Source organism: Amphiprion ocellaris, chromosome 19 (genome assembly GCF_022539595.1).
Source record: "Amphiprion ocellaris isolate individual 3 ecotype Okinawa chromosome 19, ASM2253959v1, whole genome shotgun sequence".
In the NCBI taxonomy this organism is placed as follows: Eukaryota; Metazoa; Chordata; class Actinopteri; family Pomacentridae; genus Amphiprion; species Amphiprion ocellaris.
Genome location: NC_072784.1, coordinates 32570854 through 32581438, shown reverse-complemented (window position 1 = coordinate 32581438; position 10585 = coordinate 32570854). Strand labels below are relative to the sequence as shown.

The window sequence follows — 10585 nt, the reverse complement described above, 5'->3', positions numbered from 1 at the left end:
AGACGTGGGTTTGCCGTTTGTGTTTTGGTTTCTTCTAACGTTGTTGCTGTCTGTCTAGTTTTCAAGCCGGAGGAGCTGAGACAAGCCCTGATGCCGACGCTTGAGGCCCTCTACAGGCAGGACCCGGAGTCTCTCCCCTTCAGACAGCCTGTAGACCCCATGCTCCTGGGCATCCCTGTGAGTGTCCACGCTTACGAATACAAACATACTAAATGTATTCCAGCATGTACAAAGACAGTGAAGGGTCACTAGCTCATTCCTGGAGATTGTAATTCCTGCTTTTGCTTCTGCAGGACTACTTTGACATAGTGAAGAATCCTATCGACTTATCCACCATCAAACGGAAGCTGGACACGGGTCAGTACCAGGAGCCGTGGCAGTATGTGGACGATGTGTGGCTCATGTTCAACAACGCCTGGCTGTACAACCGGAAAACGTCCCGCGTCTACAAGTACTGCACCAAGCTGGCAGAGGTGTTTGAAACAGAAATCGATCCTGTCATGCAGAGTCTGGGCTACTGCTGTGGCAGAAAGGTGAGACAATACAGGAAGGCAGGTGAACACAAGCTGAGCTGAGGATAGAACTGTACAGCATACTGGACTGCATGTATACTCGTAGGACTGCTGACTTTAGATGGGCTGTCCAGTTGTCACTGTGACAGGGTCTTAACGTTTCTCTGGTTTCTCCACAGTATGAGTTCTCACCCCAGACACTGTGTTGCTATGGCAAACAGTTGTGTACCATCTCCAGGGATGGCACCTACTACAGCTACCAGAACAGGTAACAGTGCAGCCGACTATGCAGAGGGGTGGAGATGGGTAGGGAGGTGGCAGAGCGGTTATAGGAAGTGGATGTGCAGTTCACGTCCACGAAGCTCCACAGACTTAATTCACGTGACCTTTCCTTCATAGGAGTATTGTAGACAGCACTGACTGAGAGTCATCCTGTGCAATCCAGCACAACTTGCATGATAGGTGGCTGTGTTTTTGAAAAACCTGTACCAAAGCACCCCCTTCTGTGTAGAATCTGCTACTGCATCTCCATATCACTCCAATGTAACACAGTTCAGTTATTGAAGATGAGCAGGACTAAACTCTGAGGTTTGCTAACTTAGAATTCAAGAAAAAAAATCAGTGTTCAGGAGAATTTAATTGAAGCTTTATTTTGTCCAACGGTTATCAGAAAGATTGATCACTGACCCACATCTTTGTTTAAATGCCCCTGGCTGTGTCTACATAAAAGGTGAAGTGTGAACAGAAAGGACCATCTGTGTCTATAAGGATTTGTAGTTTACTTGTGTTTTCCAATATGCTTCCACTCTAAACACTGAAAATAGACTTAAAGTGTAAAAATAAGCTCCAGGCTGCAGTAATGGGTAGACAAAGTGTTAGGACTGAAATGAGCTCAACTTCAGTCAAATTAAATTCGTCATGTTACAATTTTTCTTAAAAGAAAACATTTGTTTTTGCACAATCGCTCTTCCCGTCTCTATTCTCATTAACATACCATCCATTCACCAGCTCCTGATGCATGCTGCTTATGTCTTAAATGATCGTAGACAAAGTGTGTTTGTGTTGTTTTCAGATCCCAGCATGCAGTTAGACGGTGTTCAATCATTTACTGTCATTAACATCATTTTAGCATGTTTCCCCTCATTTCTTTTCCAGTTTGAATGATCATGACCATTTCACCTGTGACTAACCTGTTCCTCTGCCTATGTGTGTGTCCTTCCGTCTGTCCATGCGCCGTCCTCGGTTCTCACTCTGCATTCTGCCACCTGTACGCCGGTTTACCTGTGCTGCTACTGTGTGCTGGCTGCAGTTCACCCAAATATGGCCTTATTGCCGACAGGTATCACTTCTGTGAGAAGTGCTTCAATGAGATCCAGGGCAACAGTGTGACCCTGGGGGACGACCCGGCACAGCCTCAGACGTAAGTTCCCAGGCCTGGGTTTCAGAGCACTACCTGGTGATCAGCTCAGAGACTACCAGCCGTTTTCTGTGGATGGTAGTTACGTTCACGTGAACCAACATGAACCTGCTTGTCTCTTTATGTCTTTTTGTGCAGCATGATTTCAAAAGAACAGTTTGAAAAGAAGAAAAATGACATGTTGGACCCTGAACCGTAAGTACTGTTAGGATCATTTTTACTCATGTGATGGTGGTGACCGTCCTTTACTGCCTTTTGTAGAAACAGAAAATGCAATTGTCTCTCCTTGTAGGTTTGTTGAATGTAAAGACTGTGGACGAAAGATGCATCAGATCTGTGTGCTGCACTACGACGTCATCTGGCCGTCAGGGTGAGTCTAGATGTACAGAAGTATCCATGGTCCATCTTCCTGACTCAGAGGAGTAGTTAGTGTCGGTTAGCTAACAGTTTGATCTGTTCTCTTCCAGCTTTATCTGTGACAACTGTTTGAAGAAATCTGGCAAAACAAGAAAGGACAACAAATTTTCAGCCAGAAGTAAGTTACACGCAACCATAAAAGCCCAGCCACGTTTTATTTATTGTTTTTATCTGATCATGTAAAACTTTAACTGATCTTAATGTGTTTGTGTTTGCACAGGGTTGCAGTCTACGAGGCTGGGGACGTACATCGAGGACAGAGTCAATAAGTACTTGAAAAGGCAGAACCACCCAGAGGCTGGCGAGGTGTTTGTACGAGTGGTAGCCAGCTCTGACAAAACTGTGGACGTGAAGCCTGGCATGAAGTCTAAGTAAGATCCTTACTGCCTTGTACAGTGTTGTTTTAGATTGGCAGGAAACATACGATAGTCTTAAACAACATGAGCTTCACTCACACAGCTGCTCTCTCAGTACATAATAAATACAACATAACTAGGGCTGCAACTAACGTTTATTTTAATAATCGATTGATCGGCCGATTATTTTTTTTTAGATTAATCGATGAATCGGATTAAAAAAAAACAACACATTTTTAATTTCTGCCGCTTTATTCAGAAAGAGAAGATTTGGACTGACAGAGCAAATAAGAAGCCTTTGTCTTCAACCATCCACAGAGGCCTCATGCCAGTGATGATCAGTCAAGACAGCTGCTTGCTGTGGTGGACATGATGTCTTGCTCATCATGAAGCCTGTCATTTTTTGCTGTTGATGAAATGAGAAAGATAGTATACTTTGAGTATGTATTACAGCACAATTTACAACAACTCAGTAATTATCTTGTTTTATTTGCAGTATTAGGTTAAGGCAAGTAAGTAGTCCAAAGAGCAAAACACAAAGCGCACACACACACACACACACGCACACACACGTGTCCTATCACTGTCATTAATCAGCTAACAAACAAACGCTAGCATCAGGAGAGCTAGCAGAGAGACTAACGTTACGTTTCCTCACTGTAAAACAGAACAAACGTAGGATAATGTAGTGACTTACCTGCTGTTGAGCTCCTTCATCCTCATCGGCGACTCCGTGTTTCCGTTTCAGGTGCTGCATCATCATCGTGGTGCTCCTGTTGCATCTCATATCACTTTTGTAAAGCTTGCATGTTACGCATGTTTTTTGAAGCGTGAAATGCTCCCACACTTTTGAGGATTTCGGTCTGACTGTTTTTTCCGTGTCAGTCATGTTTCGTTGAAATTACTCTGAATTTACTTTCGCTTTGCCGCCACCTCGCTCTGTTCAACTCGCTCTACAGGTGGAGTTATTTTAAAAAAAGAAACTTTATTTCCGTCAGCCAGCATTGACAAAGCTCTGCAGGTGAAGTAGACGCTCCGCGACATGGCGAGTGACGCATGAATTGCGTGACACAAAGAATCAATAATGAAATTCGTTGCCAACGCTTTTAATAATCGATTATCGATTTTATCGATTCGTTGTTGCAGCCCTAAACATAACCACACTTCATATCACATCAGAACTTTTCTCATATGAAAAACAAACCAGGGTAGGGTGTCTCTCAACAGTCACACAAAACTTTCTCTTAAAACTCTGAACCTCAAGCAGTTTTTTTACCCTCATGTTTACTCACAGTGTGCATCTTTCACTGGGTTAACAATCCTGCAGCTCTGTGAACATGTTCAGAATTAGAGAAAACTCAGGACGTGTTTTGTTGTAATGCCATTAATCATAAAAAAAGAAAAAGTGTAATTGCTTTATCTATTTTACAAAACTGAAAACAGTTGAAATCAACATGTAAAACATATTTAAAAAGTGCCATTGATTCTCTGGTTTTTGCAGTTTCTGACTGATAAATGATTCGGTATTGTCTCAGACCTGCCAGGGGTTTTGAGGATCAGAGGACTGAATAGAGTTGTGGCTTATGCTTTTCTGTTTCCACAGGTTTGTAGACTCAGGCGAGATGATGGAGAGCTTCCCATACAGAACCAAAGCACTTTTTGCATTTGAGGAAATAGACGGAGTGGATGTTTGTTTCTTTGGCATGCATGTCCAAGAGTATGGCTCAGAATGCCCCTTCCCAAATACCAGGTAAACAACCTAAAAAAACGCAGCCTCTCAGTTCGTTTCGTTATTTTGTGAGATTGATTTAATCTGAATGTAATTTGTTTTTCCAGACGGGTTTACATATCATACCTCGACAGTATTCACTTCTTCAGACCACGTTTGCTAAGGACTGCAGTGTACCATGAGATCTTAATAGGCTACCTGGAGTATGTGAAGAAACTTGGGTGAGTGAAACGTAACTTTACAGAATGTGGTGTTTTAGACTTGACCTGCTATGTATTAATACACGTTGAATTGATTTCCTGATCAGGTATGTGACGGGTCACATCTGGGCTTGCCCACCCAGTGAAGGAGATGACTACATTTTCCACTGCCACCCTCCTGACCAGAAGATCCCCAAGCCCAAGAGACTCCAGGAGTGGTACAGGAAGATGTTGGACAAGGCTTTTGCTGAGAGGATCATACACGATTACAAGGTCAGAATATTTCCTCACCTGACCACCGTAGGATGCTGCATTTCTCAAGACATACTCAAGTAGAACAAGAGTTTTGGTGGCACTGAGATGGCGTGCAATTCTGCTGAACTGATGTGATTTAGTTGTAGAATAAAGAATATGAGTTACAGAACACATTCTGCATTGGTTTTCGGGTTAGTTTGTTTGTGTTATTAAATTGAAGGTTTTTTAGACTGAAAAAGAAGAAAATCTGTAAATGTTGAACTGTGGATGGTTAAACTAATTATAACACTTAATGATAATTATCCCCTTAATAAAGTTTTCAGGCAATAAATCCCTAAACTTCCAGTACACCCAAACTCAAACTGTAACCTGTCATTGTTAGAAACGTTCCTCTGTTGTCCAGTAAGAGCCCTGTGTTTCTGTGTTCAGGACATTTTCAAGCAGGCAACAGAAGACCGGCTGACTAGTGCCTACGAGCTGCCGTACTTTGAGGGTGACTTTTGGCCTAATGTCCTGGAGGAGAGCATCAAGGAGCTGGAGCAGGAGGAGGAGGAAAGGAAGAAGGAGGAGAACACGGCCTCCTCTGAAACCACAGAGGTGAGTTAAATGCACATGTAGGTTGAACCTTTTCTTTCTTATGCCAGAATCAACAGCTCAATGTTGAGGCCTTTATCTCAGCCCAGATGTTGTCATCCTCAGGTACTCATTCTACAAAAGGTTTCAGCACCTCCTCTGGAACTGAATTACTGCTCAGCTTAATTGCATGATCTTATCTTGCCTGTTGTGGAATATCTGCTCCTCTGAAATTTCTTGTCTGTCTATTATAAGGGAGCCCACGCTGACAGCAAGAATGCCAAGAAGAAGAACAACAAGAAAACCAACAAAAACAAGAGCAGCGTCAGCCGAGCCAATAAGAAAAAGCCTGGAATGCCAAATGTCGCCAATGATCTGTCCCAGAAGCTCTACGCCACTATGGAGAAACATAAGGAGGTGGGAAACCCTGCGAGCTACCAGCAGATTCTACCATGCCGGTCTTCCATAACTGAAGTGGCATCCCATGTAGCACTGCAGCAAATTATTTATTTCAAAAGGTTTAGTGTTTTCAGACCAAGCTTGCAGGTTGAAATGGGTGTAATGGTATGTGAAAGCACCGCATTTGAAAATCACCTGCTTAGTGGACAGTCACTAGGAGGTCACATGCCAGCGGCTTAGCTTCAGTCTGGTAGAAACCTCAGACCAGCACAGCGGCTCTTTCGCAAACTTTCTCTTTTATTACGAAAACAGTTCAGCAGAAAGTACTTCTGAAAGCATTTGAGGCGAGAAATAAGCTGCTGAATCTGTCCTGGTTTTAGTTCGACGGCTAATTTAGACATGATGAAAGTTTGCGTTGGACCTCCGTTTGCCGCACAGAATTTGCATAAAGTAGAAGTCAAGTCTACTTTATGCAAATGAGCTGCGGGAGACGCCCCAGATCACAGCCCGAAACGCACCAGCATGACCACGGTGCATTTCACACAGACAATGAATAGGATGCGGAAAAATTGCTGGATCCTGTGGACACGAACCTTGACAATAACGTGGCTTAATAAACATCTTACAGACACACAAACACACAGCAACATGCATCGGCTTTGGATAGCAGAAAAGATACTTCCATGTGGACATTTTTTCTCACTTAAGTGTGACTGAGTTGGTCATTTGTTAAGCACACTTTGACAAAGCTAACTGATGTTTCCCCTCCTCTCTGCCACCAGGTGTTTTTTGTCATCCACCTCCATGCCGGGCCGGTCATCAACACTCTGCCTCCCATCATGGATCCTGACCCGATGCTGACCTGTGACCTGATGGATGGGCGGGATGCCTTCCTGACGTTGGCCAGGGACAAGCACTGGGAGTTCAGCTCACTGAGAAGATGCAAATGGAGCACGATGTGCATGTTAGTGGAACTCCACAACCAGGGCCAGGACCGCTTTGTGTACACTTGTAATGAGTGTAAGCACCATGTGGAGACACGCTGGCACTGTACCGTCTGTGAGGTAGGACACTGCATGTTTTGGAATCTTCATCCGTATCAGTTTTAAATAGACTTTCAGTTTAATTTTGACATAACCTTAACGTGGTCTTCCTTACCTCACCAGGACTACGACCTATGCATTAACTGCTACAACACTAAAGGCCATGAGCACCAGATGGTGAAGTGGGGTCTGGGTATCGACGACGACAGCAACGGTCAGGGTGGAGAGGCCTCCAAGAGCCCTCAGGAGAGTCGACGTCTCAGCATCCAGCGCTGCATCCAGTCCCTGGTCCACGCCTGCCAGTGCCGCAATGCTAACTGCTCTCTGCCTTCATGCCAGAAGATGAAGAGGGTGGTTCAGCACACCAAGGGCTGCAAGCGCAAGACCAACGGTGGCTGTCCTGTCTGCAAGCAGCTGATTGCTTTGTGTTGTTATCATGCCAAGCACTGTCAGGAGAACAAGTGTCCCGTTCCATTCTGTCTCAACATCAAGCACAAACTTCGTCAGCAGCAGCTGCAGCACCGGCTCCAGCAGGCTCAGATGATGCGCCGCAGAATGGCCACCATGGCTGGGAGGGGTATGCCCCTACCGTCTCCACCTACCTCAGCTGCCCCCGACACACCAAATTCTGTGCAGCAGCCTAATACACCCCAGACTCCTCAACCCATGCCCAACCAGCCCCAGCAACAGCAGCCACCAAACCCTGCCAACATGGCCCAAGGCTTCCCCAACAGCGGCCGCAGCAGTCAGCCCCCAACACCCGTACCGCAGGGTAAACCAGGGCCCCAGTCATCCCCTCTCCATCAGCAGCAGTCACCTATGCCTAACATGCCACACCAACAGCAGCCCCAGCCTCCGCAGCAGCAGCAGCAGCAGCAGCAGCCTCTGCTGGCAGCCCTGAGGGTGGCCAGGCAGATTGAGATGGTAGCCAAGGCAAAGCAGCAGCAGCAGCAGAATTATGCCATGAATGGAATGCCTATGAACCATCCACGCATGATGGGGCAGATGCAGGGCCAGATGCAGATGATGCAGGGGCCACGGGGCCCCCAGGTGATGCCGGCTATGCAGCAAGGCCAGTGGGGTCCAGGGATGCAGAACCCCCAGGGTCACCAGCCACAGGTTCCTCCTCAGCAAGGCCCCATAGCCCCTCAGCAGGCTCAGGGAACCCCGATGCCCCAGAGCCAGCTCATACAGAGGCCTATGATGCCTCAGCAGCAGGGTCTCCAGATGCCTGGGGTCATGCCTCCCCAGGGGCCCCCACAGCAGGGCATGACACCACAGCAACAGAACCTGTCTCGGGTGATGACGGGTAACATTGCTCCTAGCGCCCTGCAGGATTTACTGCGCACCCTGAAATCTCCCACGTCCCCGCAGCAACAGCAGCAGGTCCTGAGCATCCTCAAGTCCAACCCCCAGCTCATGGCGGCGTTCATTAAGCAGAGGACAGCCAAGTATCAGTCCAACCAGCCGCAGCAGCAGCAGCAGCAGAACCCTCAGGCCATGCTGGGGGCCCAGGCAGGCATGCAGGCCATGGCAGCCATGGCTAATCAGGTCCAAAGGCCGGGGATGGCGCCTCAGCAGCAGCCTCCTCAGCAGGCCGGGCCCCCGGGCATGGCACCCATGGGCCCCCAAGGTCAGATGATGAATGCTGCTCAAAATGGCAATCCCCAGCTGTACCGTAGACAGCAACTGCTCAGGATGCAGCAGATGCAGCAGCAGGCGCAGCAGCAGCAGGGAGGCTTGCCTCAGGGCCACAGCCAGTTCCCCCAGCAGCAGCCGGGGCCTGCCAGCTACTCTCAGCTCCGTATGCAGCAGCAAATGGCTATGCAAGGAGGTGGGGGGCCCATGGGGCAACTCCCACCCACATCCCAAATGGGCATGGGCATGGATGGGCCCCAGAACCTCCTCCAGCAGCGTATGCTTCAGCAGCAGCAGCAGCAGATGATGAAGCAGCAGATGGGCTCTCCAGCACAGGCTAACTCCATGAGTCCACAACCTCACATGCTCCAAGGCCAAGCCCAGGGAGGCGCTCACGTACCTGGCCAGACAATGGCAAACACTTTGGGAAACCAGGTGCGCTCGCCAGCCCCAGTGCAATCGCCCCGCCCACCTTCGCAGCAGGCCCCTCATTCCAGTCCTTCCCCCCGGATACAGCCCCAGCCGTCGCCTCAGCACGGTGCCCTCCACTCCAGCTCTCCCCACCCCAGCCTAGGAGGCCCCATGTCCGGCTCCATGGACCAGGGACACATGGGGACGCCAGAGCAGAGCGCCATGCTTCCACAGCTCAACACACCAAACCGAGGGGGGTTAAGTAGTGACATGGGGATGGTGGGCGACACGACGGGAGACACGCTAGAGAAGTTTGTTGAAGGATTGTAGCATTTTGAGACCGAAGAAAGGCCTTGTTCTGTTTTCAGCTGAGAAATTTTTGTACTTGCGGATGTAAAAAGCTAAAAGAAAAACAAACGAGTCTTACGAGGCCTATGGACTGTGAACTTTCCTGAAACCAAGGACTACTTTTTCTTACCACACAGAGTGATTTAATAATTGCTGTTGAAAAGAAGACAACAAAGACACAAAGAATATATTTTTGGTTCAGACCAGCCTTGCAAGAACTCGCCCTGGTCTTTGTGTTTTTTTCATTTGTTTTTCATTTGTTATGCTCTGATATTGACGTTTTTTAAAAAACTTCTCAAAACAAAAAATACTTCATTTTATTATTATTCTTTTTTTGTTTTGTACCTTTGCAAATTAATATTGTATTTGTGTTGAGAAGACTGTAAATTTATTTGTCTGGGAATTTGTTGCCAGGTTTCACCTCTTGCTCACTTTCTCTGTTCCTGGCTAATTTATTCTAATATGCCATTTTTCAAAAGGACTGCCTTTAGGAAAGCCTTAATTTCTTTCCTGTCCGCAGACTCTAAAGAAGTTAACGTATTTGTATAGATCTAGGAACTATTGCACACACCCCAACACAACACGCAGGTTTACAACATGCCTGCACCGAAGCTTGTTCATGTTCACAGGTGCCGGAATGTTCTTTTGACTGGCCTGGGCCCAGCGTTTGTCTTGCAGATGTTTAAAAATTGCTTTGTCTCTCCTTCAGTCTAAAGAAATTCTCATTGTCCTGAAGCTCTTTGGCCTGTGGTGGGAAATGGCCTTGTTTGACTGCTGATTTGTGTTCAGAGAGAGTTTGGTGCATCATTTTCTCTCGCATTAAACTTGAACTGATGATAAACTATTCTCAAATGTAAATCACGCAGCTAGACAGTAATGTAAATATGCAGAAAATAAGAATGAAATCACTGTACAAACTGGTTCAAATGGCTCATTTCGTACTTATATACCATATTGTTAAATAAACCTGTGTGCCACAGACTCTGTGTCTAAGTTTCGTGTTTGTGTTGTGGTCAGCAGTCGGGGATTATTCTGAGTGTGAATTCTTTTACTGTTATTTTCTCAGGTAAATTTTTAAATGAAAAGATTTATCTTGTTTTAGGATTGATTTTAAGATTTTACTGATCACTTTTAAGGCTCTCCAGATCATTGCCTCTGGTTATAGTTTAGACATGTTAACCTGAACGTCCCGACAGCAGCCTTAGATCCTTGGGTGGGTTCCTCCCTCCAGGTTTTAATCCGAGGGTGACTGGTCTTTTCCATCACGACCCCTCGGCTTTGGAACGA

General features: G+C 46.6%; 1 protein-coding gene across 4 annotated transcripts in view; it reads left to right on the top strand.

The window, feature by feature from the left end:
• The window catches only part of crebbpb (CREB binding protein b), a 34820-nt gene extending 24541 nt beyond the window's left edge, over positions 1-10279 (top strand). For 2 of the 4 annotated variants that reach the window (XM_023291216.3, XM_023291215.3), the window contains exons 17-31: positions 59-177; positions 294-533; positions 692-780; positions 1852-1932; positions 2068-2124; positions 2222-2299; positions 2397-2464; positions 2567-2717; positions 4306-4452; positions 4539-4652; positions 4739-4904; positions 5316-5483; positions 5715-5876; positions 6641-6922; positions 7025-10279. In XM_023291216.3, coding sequence (XP_023146984.1) covers positions 59-177; positions 294-533; positions 692-780; positions 1852-1932; positions 2068-2124; positions 2222-2299; positions 2397-2464; positions 2567-2717; positions 4306-4452; positions 4539-4652; positions 4739-4904; positions 5316-5483; positions 5715-5876; positions 6641-6922; positions 7025-9280 — 4178 coding nt within the window. In that variant the 3' untranslated portion in view covers positions 9281-10279. Of the gene's footprint in view, positions 1-58; positions 178-293; positions 534-691; positions 781-1821; positions 1933-2067; positions 2125-2221; positions 2300-2396; positions 2465-2566; positions 2718-4305; positions 4453-4538; positions 4653-4738; positions 4905-5315; positions 5484-5714; positions 5877-6640; positions 6923-7024 lie in introns of all 4 variants that reach the window. The other 2 variants (XM_023291214.3, XM_023291212.3) reach the window with 1 other exon arrangement.
• The last annotated feature ends 306 nt before the right edge of the window (positions 10280-10585 follow it).